Source organism: Lissotriton vulgaris, chromosome 5, assembly GCF_964263255.1.
Source record: "Lissotriton vulgaris chromosome 5, aLisVul1.2, whole genome shotgun sequence".
Taxonomy (NCBI): Eukaryota; Metazoa; Chordata; class Amphibia; order Caudata; family Salamandridae; genus Lissotriton; species Lissotriton vulgaris.
This window is the reverse complement of record NC_141693.1, coordinates 1032737046-1032759184: the sequence shown is the minus strand read 5'-3', so window position 1 is coordinate 1032759184 and position 22139 is coordinate 1032737046. Positions and strand designations below refer to the sequence as shown.

The following is a 22139-nucleotide window of genomic DNA, read 5'->3' as shown; positions in this document are numbered from 1 at the left end:
TGATCTGCACACATTTAAAATTTCATAAAGTTTTTGGTCACCTGTAAACATCGTGTTGTTCGCTTGTCCCAGAGCCGCACCACTCCATAGTAGGAAGACCCGCTTGCCATCATTTGGTTTCCATCACTCTGTAAACAGTACAGGGCACTGTCATGCAGCTCCTCCCACTCAATGACACATTTCCTGTTGGAACAAAGTACACAGGATTTCGCTTTAATCCACAGGTTGACTTCAAACGCATTGCTCGTTCAGCCAATGTTAACCCCACAAAGCCAATGGAATTAAACTGACAGCAGCCTATTGAACGCGAAAAATGGGCAAATACCTGCCTCGCTGTGGAACAGCCACTTTTTAAACCAAACACAAGCATTCTCGAAAAAACAGAGATCCCTTATTCACGGCGCTGCTCGCCGGCCTTTCTCTTCCGAGCTTCAGCGCCAAAGTCAGGTGAACCTGAGACGCTGGCGGCCTTCCGCTCGGAGGGCCCAGGTAACGCGAGCCGGCTTCAAAGGGCGCAGCAATTTACTTTCAGCAACTTGTTTCCTTCGATTCAGGCGTCCCGTGACCCACACGCGTGATTCACAGCGGTTCGGTACCTTTCAGGTGGGGTTAATCGAGTTTCAAATGATGTCAGGTGTACAGCTACTAATTACACTCTACGAATAAAAACTGGACATGTGATTTATAAATATAATATCACAACAGCGTCCTGTTCGCAGATAGCAGCGTCAACGACTATGGCCGCCGCTCAACTAAAGACAGGGTATTTACAATAGAAAATACATTTTTAAAGGCATAGAAATCAGAATCCTATAAATACGAATATACATGTATTCAGTGTTTACTATCAGTGACGATTGTGGCTTCATCACTGAGCTCCGAATCTATTGGAAATGGACATTTATGGAGAAAATGCATATGAATTTTACCATTCGATTGAATATGGAGTATTTAAATGTAGGCAAAGTATTACTTAGACTTTTCTAAAATGGAAATAAAATTGTGTTTGCACCAGGGAAGCCTTTCACCACAAAGAACCTCCCATCCGCCCCCAATCCAAGTGAGTGAAAAGAAGATGTAATAGCAGAACTCACGGGCATAGTTTATTGTGGGCAGAAGTGCCATTGTTTGTGTGGTGTCCGAATCTTCATCTTTCCTGTATCCACGGCTCTACGGTACTAAGCTGCCACATAATACGCAGCTGCAACGTGTCAGCACACAGCCGTGCATCATTTGGTATTTTTGCATTTATTAACACTTTGTGAGGATGGAGAGCATGTTTTTCTGCTTCAGGGCCCGTTTGCCTCAAATTCCTGCACGAGGTTTCTGCTGCATCCCACTGTCTGTGCAGTCGCAATGCATATGCACACCACAGGAGCAGACTTGTCAAATGATGATGGGGCATGGATCAGTAAGCATCAAGCACATCTTCTGCTAAACATCAGTATGGATATAATGAAACATCTTTGGAGAAGTGTTGCAGTATGTTCAGGTGTCTGAAAGACCAGCAATACTTTACTGCGTGGTCCGAGTCACACAGCAGTATGGGGTGTTGCAGGTATTATTAATAGAATGCCTGGTATTATTATCATCATTGCTTTTCATTGAGAAAATTCAAGCCAATATTGTGCATTGTATGTGTTTTCCACTGACCTTCCTTTCAGCAGGCCTCTATGGTCAGGATGACCCTTCCACTACGGGGTGAACATGGAAGCTCTCGGTACCTCACGATACACAACTAAACATCATTGTATGGTCTTAGAGCTCGCAAGGGTGCCAAGGCTCTTAAAACATCAAAGTCTAATCCTGACGTCTTCGACAATGGCTCTTAGAACTCTGGAGTTTGTAGATTTCATTTTCCCATTCTAAACAGGGGCCTAAAAGTCTCAGCATGCACAGGAATGCAAGCTACAAACCAAGGGGTGGGAGAACGCTTCTGAAGGCACCAGGGATAAGAAGTCGGACCGTGACGGGTTACAGTCCATTTTCGCGTCTCTCTTACTGTCCGTTTTCTTGAGTGCATACTTTGTGCTCTGTAAACTGCTATGCACCTCAGCAGGCAGTACTACAACGCATTGAGGCGGTTTTGTAAACACAAATAATGTACAAACATCCTTAATCTATGGGCAACATAGGAATGACGTTTTCGAGGATTTTAAATGCCTGGTGCGCTAGAAAGCCCATATCTTTGCTTTGAATGGGGTTAGGCGAGCATGCATAAAGGAAGCCGTTTTGCCAATCAAACTAACATGAAATAAGCACTGGCAAAGCTAATAGGTCTCAGCAATGCCCGAGCTATTGGCCATGTCAATGTGAATGCCTATTAGCCATGTTGTCTAACAGCACATCTTTTGTTGAAAGTTACTGAAACCCCAGAATCACAGGATGTTGAGCCAAAGCCGAGTTTCTTCGCCACTCCCCCCGCCATATTGAGTTTATTGTCCTGCCCCTCCTAGCACAAAAACAGTGCAATGAAGTGGCGGTGGCCTACTCTGGCCGTATCATAGCACAGTGACTTAAAAACATACCTTGTTAATGTTTGTTCGGTGTTGACAGATTTGGAAGTGCTAGTGAGAAACAGTTGAGGAGCTCTGAAGTGTAGTGAAAAGTTGTGTAATGGCCGGAGCTTCCGACAGGAGAACTAGGTTTGAATTTCGGGTCGGCTGAACAATTTGTGCTTCTGTGCAAATCACGCTTTTCCCTGCCTACAGCAATGAATGTGTCATCATGTAACGTAACGGGTGAGCACTGAAAGTGCTCCAATACTATTGCCTGATGTTAGCACTATGGCAAGATGGAGGAAGGAACAAGCACGCCAGTAACACCGGACCGTAAAAAAAAAAGGACAAGCAAGGAAGCAGGAGAGGATGGGGAGATGGGCAAGCAACAACAGGAAAAAAAACCTTAATTGAAGCAGGATCAGCGACAAAAGAAAATGTGTCATTGTGTAATGTAACTTGTGAGCACTTAGAAATTGCTCCAATACAATTGGCATGTGTTCACGATATGACAAGACGGACGATGGAGCAAGCGCTCCAATGCCATCAGATCGTGCAAAAAAAATAAAGTGCTGTTCGTGTTTTACCACCTTTGTAAGAAATGCATTTGTTTATGTTCACACAATTGCATTTTATTGATATGAGTGTATGTGCACAAGGTAGACGGCCTGAAAACACAAGTACTCCTATGGAGTGCTTCAAAACAAAGACAACAAGCATTGGCATAGCCAATAGGTCTCGCCTTTGGAAACTAATAAGTGTTTAGCCATCCAACAGTTAATGTTGTTGCACCAAGGGTATTGTGCTCGATAACTAAACACAAAAGGTACCAAAGGCGAGACCTATTGGCCATGCCAATGCTTGTTAAATTTTTTTGGGAGCCAAGTTGAATTGCAGCAGGTCTGAAAGTAAAAAAAAAAAAAACATTTATGACACCAGCGCCAGTAGTCAACCTCCAGAATACCAAGATAAGAGACCTCACCCCAAGCATATGCTGTTGGGGACTTCAGGGGGTTTAGCTAAGCCTCCACGAAAAATCAAGCATTGGCGTCTCTGCGGTGGTGCCTCCGTCTTAAGGACGATTTGAACCCTTGAACTATGTAACTAACTGGCCTCTCTGGGGATCATTTCTAGGTATGAGTGGCAGACTCGTACTTCATGACCATTCTATTCTTGGCCTCTCTAAGTATCACCTCTAAGAGCCGTCTGTCACAAAACCTGCGCAAACGCCAGACAATTTGCTCAATTGAAATGAGCGAGAGCGCGTTTCAGGTATTTATTACGTGGAACAATACGAGGGCCGGCCAATTGGTGTGTCTAAAGAAATCATTCAAAACAGGGCACTACAAGATGCTACACTGGGTTCTAGTGATGCCAGAGTCATAACAAACGTCAGATGGCACAGTGTACGGCATTGCTCTGTCGTATATTTAGAGCAATCGTTCAAGAGCAGGCTACGTTTGAGCACCCATGGAACAAAACTACAAACCAAGCATTAAACCGTTGTACATGAGAAGCACAAGCACAACTTCTACACCAAAGTCTACCTTTTTGCCTTCGGGGCATGGGGGAGGTCAATCCTTGCATGGGGTCAACTTCCTGTGATTCTGGCCAAATCACTTAAACTCCAGCGCCACAAAAACAGAAAAACATGCCCTGAAGTGTAAATCCTCCGAAGCAGATGTAAAGCGATTTAATGCTCTTGGGCTAAGTTCGGGTATTGCCTACGAGTTAACGGGTGCGAGACCGCTTTCTCCTAGGGGTGAATAAAACTCTCCCAAAATGAAGACGGATTGAGCACTTGTGATCACGAAACTGATTAGTGCAGCAATTTGATTAAACAAGCCGTTGTACAGTGTCACCTGTAGAACATCCCTCCGCGTGAAGAAGGGAGGGGCTGGTTCCCCATGCCAGCCACCCTGGCAATGGGAACACTGACAGCCAGATTCATCATTGAAAATTGTGCTCGCAAAGGGCCAGATTCTGAGAATCTGGCCCTTTGCGAGCGCAATTTTTGCATTTGGGATTCATTATCCCAAATGCAATAATCGCTAATAGCAAAATCGCTAAATTGCGAGGAATTGCATTTAAGGAATCTCTATTTGAGATTCCTTAAATGTTATTCATTAACCATTTTTTAATTGCGAATTCGCAATTTTTAGCCGCTATTTACCGCGAAGTCTGACTTCGTGGTAAATAGCGAAAACTTAGAAAAATGCACTTTAGTGCATTTTTCTAAGTTGTATGTTACACACACACATGTCCTTTGGACATGTGTGTGCGCAACATCAGTCTACATTTTCATTTCAAGGGTGCTACAGGGTGTCCTTTGGACACCCCTGGCACCCTTGAAATCGCTTCCTTATTTGCGATTAGCAAATTGCTAATCGCAAATAAGGAATAACTCCCCATTCATAGGAATGAATGGGTAGTTATTCCTTATTTGCGATTAGCAATTTGCTAATCGCAATTAAGGAAGCTGTAGGAATCGCAATTTATTTTGCGATTCCTACATGAATCCCGTTTTGCAAGTCTTAATAGCGATTCCTTAATAATCGCTATTAAGGACTCGCAAAACGGGACAATGATGAATCTGGCTGTGAGTGTCTGTGTGCGTGTGCCACAGATGAGCGACGTGGGCATATTGGGACAGGAGAGGGTGGGGGGGTCCGGTTCTGTGTTGTGCTCCTCCATTGGCCCCATCCCGGATAAAACAGCAAAGAGCAGGGGGATGACCCTCGCCGCGTGTCTTCGGAGGATCCCAGCGCCGAAGGGCCCCATACCGCTGGCTGCCTGCCCTGTACCTGCACGTGGGGTGAGTAAAGAACGCCCACAGTCCTGCATTATTCTTGGCCTGGGTCTGTTCTACGCTTCTCTACAGCAATATTCTAAAATCCAAGGGCGGGGTAACCTTCCAATCTAGGGTTGCACGCACACATGTCCCTTTAGACATTCTGTTTGTTTTAATATCAACCCTAATTTTGTTGGCTGGGGGTATATTTGGAGCAGAGCTAAAGTTCTGTGAGGAGACAGTGAGCTGCAGTGGGGCCGGACTGGGAGCACAGCCACCTGAGTGAATACAGCATGGATCGAGCTGGTCTGAGTTCCTGGCACACAGATGAGGGCACGTGCAACCAGAAGTAGGTTTATGGTTGGCAGACTTATGGCTGGGCTGTCAGTGTCCGGTAGGGTGTGTGCAGTGTTCGATCGTCGTCTGTGTACAGGGTCCGGTGTGACCTGTCTGCAGTACCAAAGTGTGATTTGTGCACAGCATCCTGGTAGGTCTGTGCGCAGCGTCCGGTGTCACAAAAACAGACAAGAGCTAAAAGACAAGAGTGGCCCGAGGCCGTGAAAGTTAAAGTTGTGCATTTACAGCGTTTACCTTATGGGAGTGAGCAGCGGTAGGTGCAATATTTGCTAACAGATGGCGCCACTCTCACTCCTGCAATGCAAACACCATACATGCACAAGTACCAATAGGAAACAGGGCAAAACATGCACAAGTTTCAACAAAAATATAGAGAAAAAGAGAGGGATCCCTTTTACCAGACCAGGGGAATAGGGTGCTACTGACAAGTAGAAATAAATGTCCCTTTGGTGGAAGATTTATACAAAAGCTAAATACGATGCTGGATCTCAAGGTACCCAGCAAAAAAATACTATTGGCCCATATGTTAGATCATAGAAGGTTATACATACAACTATAACAAACGTAAATTATACACTGAAATATATTTTTTATTTAAAACAAACAGATATTGCAATGATAAAAAACACTGTAAAAATGATTGCACTCACAAAGTCAAAATTCATATATCACTAAAATCATAAATTTTATACACAGAGAACCGAATGATGGCAGAAACATTAATACATAATTCATATACAGTTGAGATTCTGTATCTTGTCAAAAAAAGCCTAAAAAATCATATATTTCTATTTAAGTGTACCCACAAACAATCAACAGAGAGACATAAACAGACAGTACATTTTTGTCATCTAAAAAACATTCTGTCTGAAAAATACAATAGCTAGTCCTGGATACAATCTATTGTTCTTATCTACAGGGTAAGCTATTTCCACCGATTGTGTTGCGTGAAGCGTCGACGCGTTTCGATGGTCCTATTCATATCCCATCTTTATCAAGACAAATATAAGTCTCTCTTTATAGGCACTGGTTGATTGCCTTTGATTTCAATCCTTATTTCAACAAAAGCCTGGAGCGATTCCAAGAGGTCACTCCAAAGCAGTGCTTACGCGCTACGTAGGCGAGACCTAAAAATAACTCTGGGAACCAGGAGCAGTATAAGGAGACATGTACTTGTTTCATGCGCTATGACAGGGTCAAACACAAGAAAACTGCATGACGCCCGCAGACCATGATAACTACACTACACCACTAGATTCAAGCTAGCCTGGCTGATGAAGGGTGATGCCCTGAAACCAGTCCCGGGATGCTTGTTTTCTGGTCCAAGAAGGACCTGGCTCGGCAGATCGGGCTGGACTGTTCCCACAAGGAACACTTTCAAGACTGATTTGCATATGGCTGGGTCCTAACTGGGGTGGTGTGGTGAGCATAAGAATGATGGATTAAACCCAGATCCTTGTGATTAGGGGTTAATCTTTGCATTGTTCAGCATTCCATCCATCAATTGTTTCTTTTTCAAAAGTAGACTACAGTCTGGTGTGGCAACCAATCAGATATCAGTTGAGTGCCCTCAAGCAACCACTACTGAGGTACTGCTATATCTTGGGGCTTCCACCACCTCAAAACACAATTAGAGTAAAAAAAGAACAGAAGAGGAGGAACCTGATGTCTCTGTTTACCTGGGGAGACGACTGTGGTCTGACCTGTTTTCACCTAAAACCAAAAGTTTTAAGTGTTTCTTATCCTTCCGACCAGCCACTCTTTGTGGTTCCAGGCTCAAAATAGAAGAGGGACAAAGGAGTAATCCGACAGTGGGCCTGGATTCATTTGGGCCCTGGCATAAGAGAATGGTTGAGCCCGCCCTGTACTGCCTTTGCCTGGTATCTTAGAAGCTGTGCCTTGTAGTTTGAGAGCTTTAAACGTGGCTAGGAGAAAAACCTGTGAAAGAAAATTGAAGGATGGCATATTTGATGTAATCTCTATGGTAATATTTAGTAGCCACATTCTAGGGCATCATTAGTTGTCCATCATGCCACCTCAGACGGGAACTCCCCATATTCAAGTCAGTCCTGGTCATACTCCGATAGAAGCAATCAGTCCAACCTGCCAGACCATGCCCAGACTCTTTGGCCTAAGGAATTACTAGTTATCGTGCTTGATTCCACAATCTTTTGTGAAGTCCCTGACACAACAGTCAAAAACTTCTGAGATACATTGCTAGATGTGATGGAACTTCTGTTCCACATACTGGGCATTCTTGAAAGAGAAGCACCCTAAAATGGAAACTATGCAAGACCACACTCGACATGCGGTTTAGCTGCCATGTGATGAGTATCGTGGGAAAGCTGATACAATTCTTTGGAGAAAAATTCTAAAGAATTGCATGTCAACACTGTCATATGCATGTATAGAGTACCACATTACATTAAAATGTTGTTTTACAAGTGTAAGGTTATGTAATTGCTGGGCAAACATAGGACATTTAGACTGCTGTGAATGTGAGTCAATGCAATAGAAAAACAAGCACTTGCAAAGTTAATAGGCCTTGTGCTGGAGGCCTTGTGCTGGCTGGCAGCCTTTTAAATTGTCTGTGCTCGTTTACTTAATTAGCTTTTCAAAACTTTGTTTGGGAAGCTTCCGGGCCCTCGATTGAAGAATATATATATATATATATTGCCTAAATACAAAAAGATTGTTATTTTGGTCTCAAAAAGCACTGGCTTCGAGAATAGCTCGTGAAATTAAGTGATATGCTCCTTGTGAAAAGGCAGAATGCTGTTACAGTGAAATTAATCACTCGCTTAAGTGGGCTGACACTGCCCCACGCTGTATGCTTTAGAGGATGGAAGTAAATGTGAAGGACAATAACAGACCAATGGGCAAAGAGGGCTGTCTCAAAGCCTCTAAAGGTAAGTATTTTAAGCATAAAGTTTTAGTAAAATCAAAAAGTATTTGCTAACACCAGAATTATTCAAATGTGCTACTGGAAGAAATGGAGTGAGAACTGCCGGACCTTTAATTCATGGACTGACAGCAATTTCGTTATAATGCCTAAAAGCTTGCTTCAGATCAAAAGCCACTAAGACTGCGGCTATTCTTAGGCCGACCCCCCCAAAATAGCTCCCCGTTATCTGAACTGTTTGCGGTAAAACAATGAACCCGAAATCACCAGTTCAGAATCTTTGCGATCTGGTCAATGTATGTCTACAGAACAACTCCTCTACAAATTAGAACCATTGAAAGTTTCTCTTTTCAGATATTTCTTCTAAAAACCATAGTCCCTTCTTTTTTCAGTTTATGAGCGTGCTAGCAATGATGGTGGATACCAGAATCTAGTAGAATGCCTTGTATTGTAAGGCCTACTGTTTTATTAGACATTCACTAAATTCAGTTGACCGGCATTACAGCAGTTCATCTCATTAGGATCCACATACACAGCAGATGTAGCAATAAATTGGCAGCGGATAACATGCAATTTCATTCACAACTGTGTGTATGGTGTATCTTCCTCAAGCTACCCCCAACATATTATGGGAAAAAATCACAACTATACCGCACTCAGAACTCTGAAGTCTTCTAGTCAATGCCAATACCACCATCTGATTAAACTACAAGGGACAACAACTTTTACTTATGCTGGAGTCATGTATATGAAACCATTATTCCTTTGTTTAGTCAAATCTTATCTCAACTTTACATCATATGGTGGGCATTAGGGAGCAGAAGAGGTCACATATGGAGTTCAAATATGGGATGCATTGCAACTCCTATCAATATTCCAAGAGAGACACGACTGGAGAGCCAAAAATGGATTAAGGAAGATAAAATTACAAGCATAATAAATATTGATGCAGCTGACAGTTGCCCTGAAAAAACCCAGAAAAATCAAACTAAACCTCAAAACAAGCCAGGTAGTACTCCCCAGAGCTCAGAGCCTCCAAGCGCGACTGCTACCAACTCGAGAAGAAAACGAGTTACTTACCTGTAACTACGGTTATCCAGTATTGGTATCTTTCATAGATTCACATGCCTGAATCATTCCCGGTCGTCGAGGTGGGAGTCCCACGGTATAAATATATATAAAAGCAGTGCCTAGAAAATTTCTTGTAGTAGGCTGGAAAAGCCCAAAGGCCTAACTAGGCCTCAAAACTTAGCAGCCTATCTACATCATTATGTAAAAAGACCTGAAATAGTAGCCTCAGGCAATCAGCTGTCCTCACCCTCTAGAACCTTCCCAGCTCAGGCAGTTCTCCTCAGATTTTCCCAGCACAAGTGAGAATGAGTATCCATAGACCAGAACTGCCCTGCCGGGGAGGAGGGTGGGTGCATGTGAATCTATGAAAGATACCAATACTGGATAACCGTAGTTACAGGTAAGTAACTCATTTTCTTATCCAGTATTAGGGTATCTTTCATAGATTCACATGCCTGAATCAGAGTAGCAAGCAGTAACATCATGTCTGTCGTTAGAGGAAGGTGGGAGACAAATAAATCATGTATATCCCCACACAACCAGGAAGGTAATAGAGCACAAACTTGTTAACATAACATATGCATCAAAACCTTCATAACAAACATCATTGAAGGACAGCATTATAAATACTGAAACATTCAAAGAAGAATAAAAGACCATAAGTTATCTAACCTTAGTGAAGAAGATGCTGCAGTACTGCATCACCAACTGCTGTATCATCATGAACCGCCGACTGCAGACAGTAATGTTTGGTGAAAGTGTGTACACTTTTCCAAGTAGCAGCCCGGCAAATGTTCTCCAGCGTCACTCCAGCGAAAAGGGCCGTAGACGCTGACATTGTTCTTGTGGAATGCACCTTGACCTTTCTTGATAAAGGTTTGTTGGTCTTGTCATGACAGAAAGTAATTGTAGAAGACAACCACCTAGCTATAGTTGTTTTCGTGACAGCTTGACCCAAGGTGGCTTTGCCATAAGCAACAAAAAGTTGATTAGATTTGCGGATGTCCTTTGTGTTTTGAAGATAAAACTTCAGGCACCGTTTCACATCCAAAGAATGTAAGACTTTCTCCGCTGGAGTTTTAGGATCCGGAAAAAAGGTTCTGAGTTTGACCGGTTGATTGATGTGGAATTGAGTTGGAACTTTAGGAATGAACCTTGGATTGGTTCTAAGCGTAACAAAGTCTTTAGAGAATTGAAAGAAAGGGTGAGTAATAGTGAAGGCCTGTATTTCACTAACTCTGCGAGCTGAAGTAAGAGCCAGCAAGATAGCCACTTTCCAAGTAAGAAACTTTAGTTCCGCCTTATGAATCGGTTCAAAAGGCCTTTTTAGAAGCTGAGTAAGAACAATATTAAGATCCCACTCAGGAGGAAGAGGACGAACTGGTGGAAAAGCTCGGAATAGTCGTTTAAGGAATTGTTTGATTAAAGAGGATGAACATAAGGATGGTTTGTTGGAACTCTTCCTGAATCTGGATATTGCTGCCAGATGCACCTTAATGGAAGAAAAAGCTAGACCAGCCTTAGCCAAAGACAGCAGGTACGGAAGGATGGCTGCAGGAGGAGCTTGAAGTGGATGAACATTATTTTCTCCACACCATGAGCAGAATCGCTTCCACTTAAAATGATATGTCTTGATGGTACTTTGCGCACATGCTTGCGACAAGATCGCCCTGCAGTCCGAGGAGATGTTTAGACCCTTGAACTCTAGGAAGTCAGGAGCCAAGCATGCAAATGCAGCGATTGAGGATCTGGTTGATGGATTTGGCCTCCCTCTCTTGTCAACACCGAAACTGTCGGTTTGAGACGAAACAGAGGTTGTTGAGAGAGCAGAAGGAGCTCTTGAAACCAAAATTGCCTTGGCCAACGGGGAGCAATGACGATGAGAGTGCAGTGTTCCCTCTTCATCTTTTGCAGAACCTTCGGAATGAGCGGAATCGGAGGATAGGCGTACGCAAAGATTCCGGTCCATCTCATCAGAAGGGCATTTCCTCTTGTACCCTATTGTGGGAACCGGCTGGCATAAAACAGGCATTTGCTGTTCTGCTGTGTGGCAAACAAATCCAGCGTCGGTGTCCCCCAAACTCGAAAGATCATCTCTACTTGATGTTGTTCGAGCTCCCATTCGTGACAGCCCGTGAACGTTCTGCTGAGGCTGTCTGCTAGAGAGTTCCGAACGCCTTGTACATGCTCTGCTCTGAGGGATATGCTGTGGTGCAGGGCCCATTCCCACATCTCCTGAGCCTCCAGCGATAGAGTGAGAGATTTCGTTCCTCCCTGTTTGTTTATGTTGAACATGCTGGTGGTATTGTCCGTACGCACCAGCACGGACAAATTCGTAATCCTTGGAAGGAAGGCTTGTAAGGACAGAAAAAATGGCCCTCAGCTCTAAGCTGTTGATGTGCTTCTGCCGGCACTGGCGAGACCATCATCCCTGGATCTGAAGGTCCTGAAGGTGACCTCCCCAACCTTCCATGGATGCGTCCGTCGTCAGAGTGAACTCTGGAATGTCTTGGAGAAAGGTGAGGCCTGGCGACAAATTGTGCGCCTTCGACCACCAAAGAAGAGCCTGTTTCATTTTGGCAGTCACTTTGATGCGGTCGTAGAATGATCCGTCGACCTGCCTCCACTGATGAAGTAACTCTTCTTGCAACGGTCTCATTCTGAGTCTCGCCATAGGAATGAGGCTGATCGCAGACGAGCACATCCCTAGAAGGGAAGCGAATATCCGAACTGAAAGTGACCTTCTTGCAAATATTTGTTTTGCTAGTTTTAACAGCTTGTTTTGCCGCTCTTGTGTCAAGTATGCCTTGCACTGGCATGTGTTCAAGACTGCTCCCAGAAAGGTCAATTCTTGACGAGGTCGAAGCTGAGATTTTTTCGAATTGAGGGTCAGTCCTAGATTTGAGAAGAGAGAAAGCGTACTCCTGACCGCTTCCATTGTTGAGTTTCTGGTTGGACCTTTTAACAGCCAGTCCTCGAGGTATGGGAAAACTTGTTTTCCCTGGGACCTCAACATTGCTGCCACCGGAGCCAGACATTTGGTAAAGATTCTGGGGGCCGATTTTAGGCCGAATGGGAGCACTTTGAACTGAAAATGGACGCCAGCCACTTGAAACCTTAGGTATTTGCGGTGTTTCGGGTGAATAGGGATGTGGAAGTAGGCGTCTTGCAGATCCAGAGAAGCCATAAAGTCCCCTTCGTTGAGACAATTCAGAATGTCCTTCAACGTTACCATGGGTAAACTCTGTTTCTTTAGATACTTGTTGAGTTTGCGCAAATCCAGTATTGGACGCCACTCTTCTGAATTTTTCCCTACGAGGAAGAATCGAGAATAAAATCCTTTCCCTTTCTGAGAAGGAGGAACTCGTTCTATCGCATTCTTGTGTTTCATCTTTAAGGCTTCTTTTAAGAGTAAGTGAAGACGAGGGGGAGGGGGACCCCTGGGCGGCGTTGTTGGAGGCTTCTGTAAAAACTCCAGAGTGTGTCCATTCCTGACAAGATCCAGGACCCACTGATCTGAAGTTATCTTCCGCCATTGGTGGTAAAAGGCGGAGATTTTGGCGCCCACGGGAAGGGAAAGGTGAATGGCTGACATCCGGCAAAGCTCATTGGCGCTTGTTGGAATCTCGCCCTTGATTGCTTGAGCGTCGTTTTCCTCCTTGCTGAGAGAAAGAACCAGAGGCATGCTGCCTGTAAGAGGATTGATAGTAAGGTTGTTTGTAGTTAGATTGGTACTGACGATTCTGTTGGTTGGAATAATTTCCTCTGGAGGAGTAACCACGGCCTCTTGCTCCTCTAAAGGATCCCCTCTTGTATTGCAGGGTACCAAATGATTTAGCTGTGTCTGTATCAGTTTTTATAGCCAGCAAAGCGTCATCGATGTGCTTCCCAAAAAGTGAATCCCCATCGAATGCCATGTCCAAGATTTTTGTTTGGACCTCAGGCCTGAAGGTGGTAGCCCTGAGCCAACCTTGACGTCAAAGTACAGCTGCTCCAGCCAATTGCCTGAAATTGGTGTTTGAAATGTCCAGGGCGCAATCAATGATTTCTGAAGCTGCCCTTTCACCCTCCAAGCACAATCCTGCGTACCTCCAGCTGATGATCCTCAGGGATCAAGTCAAGATATTCCGTCAGGTCGGACCACATCTGTCTATCATAACGAGCCAGGATAGCCAATGAATTAGCTGCTTTAATGGAGGCTGCTGCATTTGCCGCAAACTTCTTTCCAATGGCATCAAGTCTCTTGCCCTCCTTGTCAGGTGGTGTTGAAATGGGAGCAGAAGGATTCTTGGATTTCTGCTGCGCAGCCTGGGATATAACAGAATCTGGTCGAGGGTGACCTATTAAACAAGATGGAGTATCTGATGGTGCTCGATACTTTTTCTCTATTCTTGGAAGGACTGCAGGAATGGAAGCGGGCGTTTTCATTATAGTGAGGCCCTCCTTCCAAATATAGTCAATAATGGGAATAGCCCTGGTAACTCTGCGATATCCCTCTTTAAAGTCATGCAAAAAGCAGTCAGACTGCTCAACTGTGACGGCCAATTCAAATCTATTAGCAGCTCGCTGCATAATATTGTGAAAACCGCCAATATCTTCAGGTGGAGAATCTGAAGGACGGGGCGCAGGCGGCGAAGGCATAGGAATGACATAATCCTCCCAAGGATCTATAGGTGTTTTATCCGGCAACTCGCCTTCTTTGTCATCATTAGAAGAAGTATCTGTGTCATTTTGAGGTGCTGGACCAGTATCTTGTCTTGGCGACAATGAAGCTCGCGGTGACGGAGGTCTTGGCACATCAACTGGAATAGGCGACCCAGCGGGTGCAACCGGAGTTGGTGGAAATCTCTGGCGATAATCCGCCAACATAGCCTGCAAATCCTGAATTAAGGTAGATGGCAAATGACTAGTGTCCTCAGACCGAGAAGGTCTAGTATGAGGTGATTGATATGGCGTAGAATAAACGTCATGCGTATAATGACCATGGACATCATCTTCATCATCCTCCTAATATTTAATATTTAATTGAGAAGGGTGACGGGCAATCCCAAAAGGACCGTCATCATCTTCACCTTCATCTGAATCCTCCTCCACATATGTCTCTAAAATGTGCGATGGTAAGAGTGGAGAAATGTGAGAATAATCTTGCTTTTGATACGTTTTCATTTGAAAATGAGTATATTGTATCTTTATCGGAGGTGAACTGTGCAACAGATGAGCAGATGTCACTGCGGAAGCCACTGTTACAGGGATTTCTGTCGACGGTACTGTCAGTGAAAAAGATTTTGCCGTCGTCAAAGGTGTCTTCGTCGACAAACCTTTCGTCGTCGGGACCGTCGATAGTGTTTTCGTCGACGAGTCCCTCGTCGTCGGGACCGTTGATGATGCCTTCGTCGACGAGTCCCTCGTCGTCGGGACCGTCGATGGTGTCTTCGTCGACAAACCCTTCGTCGACGGGTCCGTCGATGGTACCTTCATCGACGAGTCCTTCGTCGACGAGCCCTTCACCGACGAGGCCGTCGATGATGTCTTCGTCGACGAGTCCTTTGTCGACGAGGCCGTCGATGGTGACTTCGACAACGAGTCCTTTGTCGACGATAAAGTCGAAAGTGTCTTCGTCGACGATGATGTCGGCTTCGTCGACAGAGTTGTCATCGACGGACCGGAAGATTTAGTCGACGGAGACGTCGACGATGGCAACTTGTTTTTAGTCAGCGAAGGCTTGACAGGCGATGGCAAAAGTTGGACAGACATCAAAGGTGAGGTAATAGCCGAAGTGGTAACCGTAGAAGTAGATGAAGAGGCAGAAGTCAAGGTAGTAGTAGGAACAGACACCAGAGAAACAGTCTTAGCCTGGGCTGTACTCACAGTTGTTATACGTGAAGAAACCGATGCACTCTTTGAGGGTTCTGAAGTTCTCTGAGAGGCTTTAAGTTTTTTCTTTCTCTCAGGAGAAGAACTTTCTTTGGATCTGGCTCTCTTGCTGGAGGTAGAGGCCTTGTCCTCATCATCAGTGGAAGAAGACTTCAACCACAAAAGAACCCTTGCCTCCCTATCCCTGATAGTTTTCTGAGGGAAGGTACGGCAAATCCTACAGTCCTTCACAACATGTGAAGGGTGTAGACAATAGATGCAGTCAGAGTGCTGGTCATCCACATGGACCCTCTTCTTGTAGCAGGTTCCACAAGCTTTGAAAAGAGCCTTCTTTTCAGACATTTTGAGGAAAAAAGGTCAAAAACCGAGTAGGCACTCAGGGAGACTCCCTTACACACGTCAGAAGCCAAGAGATAGGCCATCACAGTCCACATCAACACAGCATCCAACCACACGAAATAACTCTTCAAAATTCTCTCAGACTACTTCCACAGCAAGATCGCCACCATCTACAACTTCAACCCACAATCCTCTGCACTCAACCTCAACAGCCTCAGCCAACCAACTCACACCAGCTGAATGATCACCACCTGGTCCTCGCTCACCACCCAGGCCACTTCAGCCATGATTTCATTCATCCACTCTGTGGCACCCACCGACCCCCGTCTCTACCGCCTCTTCAATCTCAGATCTAACCAAATCAGCCCAGAACTTACCAGCATCATCAATACCTCCATCTCTACAGCAGTCTTCCTGGATAGTTGGAAAAAAGTAGAGGTCACACCCCCTTCTAAAGAAACCTTCCGCCGACCCCAGTGAACTCAAAAATTGCTGTCTAAACTCTCTGCTTCCTTACCAGGCCAAAGTACTTGAGAAGGTCATCAACCAACAGCTCACCGAATACCTGGAACAGAACTACCTACTGGACACCTTCCAATCAGGATTCCATGCCAACCACAGTACCAAGTACGTCCTGATCGCCACCACAGACATCAGAATTCTCCTTGACTGCGGAGAGATTGCAGCCTTGATCCTTTTCTGCCTCTCTGCAGCGCTCAACACCGTCTCCCACCACACCCTCATCAACAGACTGCACAACATTGGCATACAACAACACCCTCAAGTGTATCGTATCCTTCCTGACAGGATGCTGTCAGAACATCCGGCTGCACCCCTTCACCTCCGAAGCCAGGGACATCATATGCGGCATACCCAAAGGATCCTCCCTCAGCCCCACCCTCTTCAACTCACTCAACTTATCCTCTTGCTCTCAGAAGAGCCCTCCACCGCCAGAACCAACTTCTGCAACACCATGACCGACGTAGCTAACTGGATGAGGTACAACTGCCTTAAACTCAACTCCGACAAGACAGAAGTACTGATCTTCGAGAAGAACATTTCCATCTGGGACCACAGCTGGTGGCCGACGGAACTGGGACTGTTGGACCTGGCGCATTTTGCAAGGCTATCCCCCAAACTTTTTGCCGCCTTCTTCCTATTTTATCTGACCTATTTTTGTTGGCTTTAGGATGCTGGGCACTTTACCACTGGTAACAGTGCTAAAGTGCATATGGTCTCTGTCTAAATTATAATGTTGATTGGTTTATCCATGATTGGCATATTTGATTTACTGATAAGTCTCTAGTAAAGTGCACTGTGGGTGCCCCACGTCTGTTAATCAAATGCTACTAGTGGGCCTGCAGCACTGATTGTGCCACCCACATGAGTAGCACTGCAACCATGCCTCAGACCTGCCACTGCATTGGTGAATGTGTGTGCAGTTTTAAGCTGCCATGTTGACCTGGCAAGTGCTTGCCAGGTCCAAACCTTCCCTTTTAATACATGTAAAGCACTCCTAAGGTAGGCTCAAGGTAGTCCATGGGCAGGGTGCAGTGTATTTAAACGGTAGAGCATGTACTGGTATGTTTTACATGTCCTGATAATGAAATACTGATCATTTCGCTTTTCACTATTGCAAGGCCTATTTCTCCTATAGGTTATCATTGGAGCTGCCTTGTAGCATCTTACAAGTGTACCTTTCAATTGGGAAGAGCTAGAGATTTGGAGTCTTGGCTGCCTGAACTCAGACTTTAAAAATCATTTTTTTTAGTGAAGTTGGTTTTTAAATTTCATATTTGAAAATGCCACTTTTAGAAGGTGGGCGTTTTCTTGCTTTACCATTCTGTGCCTCTGCCTGCCTGTGCAATCCACGTCTGGTTTAGACTAACTGTTGGGCTGTTTGTGCATTTACTCTAGACAGTCAAACAAAGAGAGCTGAGGTGTGCCCTGCATATCTTCATTGCCTACCATCAGGCTGATGGGCCTTCCTGGGTTAGAGTGGTGGGAGGAGTTGTCACTGACACCTGATCAGGGCTATGTCTGTCCTCTCACAATGCTGTCTCCACCTCCCTGTAGTGTGTCTGGAGCCACAACAGGGCAAGGCATGACCTGGGCACTACAAAGACTATCCTTTAAAGTATGTCTACTTCAAAAGTCGGAAGGGGTATAAGTATTGGACCTATGACCCCACATTTGGATCAAGAGGTTAGAGAGCTCTTAAAGGCCTGGGCCCAGGCTCTTGTCACTGACAGCTGTCAGTGGCCACTGTAGATCACTGTCCAGGTGGATAGAGCTGCCCTGGGGATGGGGACAGGATTCACACCTCGGGGTGGAAAGGGCTACACCACTGTGTTGGCCATGGTGGTACTGTCTGTCTACTGGGAGATATCTGTGAGCAAAGTAAGGTTAGGTGCTGCACAGATGGGATCCCCAGGTGAGAAGGATTCTCCATGGGCTAGCATAGTGGGCCCTGAGAGGTATCCAATTGGGTTCAGAGAGGCGTAGAACTGGAACGCGCCCCTGCTGTTGATGGCCAGGGTCCATGTTCTATCGCCCTCAGCAGGGAAGACCATCAAGGTATTGATTACAGATGGCCAACAAAACTTGGACTCACACCGACAGACCAGGCACACAACCTAGGCATTATTCTCGCCAGCTAACTGACCATGAAACAGCAAGCAAACGCAATAGTCTCTGCCTGCTTATACACACTCCCCGCAGAATTTTCCGATGGATCCCAACGACAACAGAAAAACCATCACTCAGGCCCTCGTCACCAGCCACATCGACTACAGACCATACAGAATGTGTCAGCCAGAATCATTCTGGACACACCAAAAAGGACCCATATCACCCTCTGCCTCAAACATCTCTACTGGCTCCCTATCTAGAAGAGATCCTAGTTCAAGATCCTCACGCACACCTACAAAGTCCTACACAACCTAGGACCAGTGTACGTCAACCATCGGCTGAATTTCCATCGACCCATAAGACACCTACGCTCCAGCGAGCTAGCACGTGCACACACACCCCCACCCCGCATCCGCTGCAGCTGGGGCCGATCTTTCTCCTACATCAGTGCCAAGACCTGGAATGACCTGCCTCTCCATCTCCGAACACCACACTCCATAGAGGTTTTCATAAAAAATCTCAAGACCTGGTTCTTCGACTGAGTCGTCGCACCCTAAGTGCCCAGGCACCCCCAGAGGTGACAGTGCTGTGCTATGTAAATGCTATTTCATTAAGTTTAAATTGAACTATTGTTTTATCCTGATAATTGTGAGTCCTACTATTAACCTTCCAGATTAATTAACTAATTTGCATGATCATGTTCTATTCTTCCTTGCTCCGGCTACTTGTTTCTGCTAAGATAATTTTAAAGATGTGTGCCACAGTGAGCTATGCACAAGCCTATTGTTCTTACAGGAAATATTGAAATTTGATCACATAGAACACAGCGCTCTAACTTTTTAAAGTTTAATAGAAATGTCAAGCTACTGACCTAAAATAAAATGAAGGGGAGCTTTCACTGCCTTGATTTGCATGCCAAGGATCAGATTCAAAAGGAAACTAGAAACCCTGCTGTTTACATCTCTGTAATTTGCCGAAATGTACTCTACAAATAATATAATAACTTGACATTATTGATAAAACTAAAGTTGAAGGTTGGCTGGTTGACGCCCACGAGGGAACATGGCGGCTAGCTAGTGAGCTATTCGGTAGCTACTCCTCACCCGCTGCGAAAACAAAGTGAATTCCCCGCATCTTTCAAGGGGCAGAATTAACTCCTTTCTCCGGTTCTGTTTTTGCCGCGAGGATTGTGACCGCCAGTCCGCAGTTGAGATCGAGGTCTGGCCATAATGAACCGCGGTCCGTAGCAGCCGTTTGGGAAGCCGGTTTGGGAAGCCGGCGGCGGCAGTACAGCACACCTGACTCCCCACGGCACGCCAAGATTCTGATTTTCTGTTTGGCTTTGCCTCGCCTCCAGACCGCACCCTCCTTCAGTTAGCCTGGATTTTATCACCAGATCACTGCCAGACAGCAAACTGTATGTAGCAGATTTTCCAGCATCTACCCCATCTACCCCGGTTGCCTTGCCGAGTCTCACAGTGTTTATTTGTTGGAGGCGAGGTGAGGGGGGTGAATGCGGTTTGGCCCAGCGGTGCTTAGGGCGGCAGCCGCACTCCGTCATGCAATCCGCTACCGTAACTTAATCTCTAAATCAACGTTATTAGTCGAGGACACTGGTGGAGTTCATGTCGGTAGCTTTCAGGGGAGGGGTCAGAAGGTGCCCTATAAAATTAACGGGGGCTTTAGGCACCAGCAGCCACCACAACATCTACAACAGGGTGACTTTGAAAATCAGAATAAAAAACTAGGACTGGGGTATGGCATGACTGCAAAAGGTATGACGTATATGTGAAAGGGGGGAAGAGGAGTTGAAGAGTGAGAGGGAGTATAACAACCTTATTCTAGAAAAAGGTCTTGTAGTGAGAAAAGAAGAAAACACAGGCAAGGAAGTGACGAGGGGAGAAGATACTAACTAAGATCAAACCTCCTTCAAGGAGGGAGCGAGGATCCTAAGGTAGAGCCACAAGTAGATCCCCACTCTAGCCCTTTGCAAGGCAAAACTCGAGGCAAAAATTTGGCTGTTAAAGCTGGTAGGAGCATAGCAGCTAAAGAAAAAAAAGAAGAAAGCTGCACAGTTAGCCTCCAGAATAACGCCCTCACTAAGGTCCTACTTTAAGTTAAACCAACAGGTTGTCCCACAGAATAGTACGGACAGCATGACCTCGCCCGCCCCCAAGAGAGCATTGATAGAAGCACAGATAGAGCCCCCTTGACAAGGAGACATAGAATCTACTTCCCCATCCCCTACAATACCAGTCTATACTATAGCAGTCTCAAATAAGTACTCACCTCTGAGTGTTACCAACCCCGTTGTTAATGATGGTTCCAAAGATATACTAAATTCAGAGGTGACCGTCCAGGCTGATGGAATTCAATCTAAAGAGGGGCCCACAGATATGGGCCTGACAGATTTAAGTGCAGGAAAGGATTTACTAAGCCAGCTGTCAGCAGAGATTAAAGAGCTTTTTGTCACCTCAGAAAGCAACCAGAAAAGAATACAAGATACATGTAGCAGTCTGGAGGAGAATTTAGCAATACTAACAAAACGTACAGAGGATTTGGAGAACAAAACGCAAGAGTTATGGCATAAGGTCCAAGATCATAGCCAAGAACTAGACCGACTCAGATCCAAAGAAAAAGAAATATCAGACAGACTGGAGAAGATGGAAAATAACTCCAGGAGAAATAATATTCGAATTCTTGATATTAAGGAGAGTGCAGAAGAAGGGGATATAAAAGCTTTTGTGATAAACATTTTGACCAAGAATTTCCCTCAAATTGCTTCAGCTTCAACCTGGGACACAGAAATCCAGCAAGTCCATCGGGACCCTTTTAGGCTTAACCCCGGTCGAAAAAAGCCCAGAAAAATCCTGGGGAATATCCTCTAGTACTCCCTTACAGAAAAACAACTAGGGGCGGCCTTAACATTCACAGCTACAAAGGCCCAGGTTTGTCCTTTTAAGATAAGGTCTGATATTTCAAGAATCACAGAGGACAGAAGATGGGAACTAGGTAAACGGATGGATGCCCTCAGGCAACTGGGTGCACAAGTTCAGATGAGGTTCCCAGCTTAACTCAAAGTGATGAGAGCCAATAAAATGCATACATTTTATTCCCCAGAGGAGGTAGATGAATTTATGGTAAACTGTAAGACAAGTGGTTAAGCTGAGGTGCTCAATTTTTTTATTTTTTTGTTTTTTGTTCTCGGCTTTTTGTTTCTCTCACTACTTCAGAATGTGATCAGTAATATAATCAGGTGCGGGGAAACCAGCATAGTAATTGATAACATGATAGACGGGTGAGGGTCGGCAGCTCCAATTGGCAACTGCCAATAAGCAGACAGGGAGTGTTCCCAGGGGAGGAGGGAGGAAGGGATGGGGAGCACAGGGGTGGTGAAGGGGGGTGTGGTGGGGAGCATATGGTTAAAAAGAAAAAAAAATGAAAAAAGTGTCCTCAATTAACCTAGTCAATGTTATAGAGATAAGGAGAATCAGGGAATCAAGAGATGGGGATAGCAATGTGAATACGAATATAGGAAGTGAGCGATTAGGCATATTATGTTGGAACATTATTGGTCTCAGAGTGAAAAGGAGACAGAGACTGATTATTGAGTACTTGAAAAATTCCCCTATGAATGTTTTAATGCTCCAAGAAACCCACTTAATGAGGTCAGAGT

At 45.1% G+C, this 22139-nt stretch overlaps 1 protein-coding gene across 1 annotated transcript in view; it reads right to left on the bottom strand.

The window, feature by feature from the left end:
• Window positions 1–22139, bottom strand: part of FBXW4 (F-box and WD repeat domain containing 4) — an 880740-nt gene that overhangs the window by 5287 nt on the left and 853314 nt on the right. The window contains exon 8 of the mRNA XM_086922659.1: window positions 42–183. Within this exon, the coding sequence (XP_086778785.1) occupies window positions 42–183 (142 nt within the window). The remainder of the gene's footprint in view (window positions 1–41; window positions 184–22139) is intronic.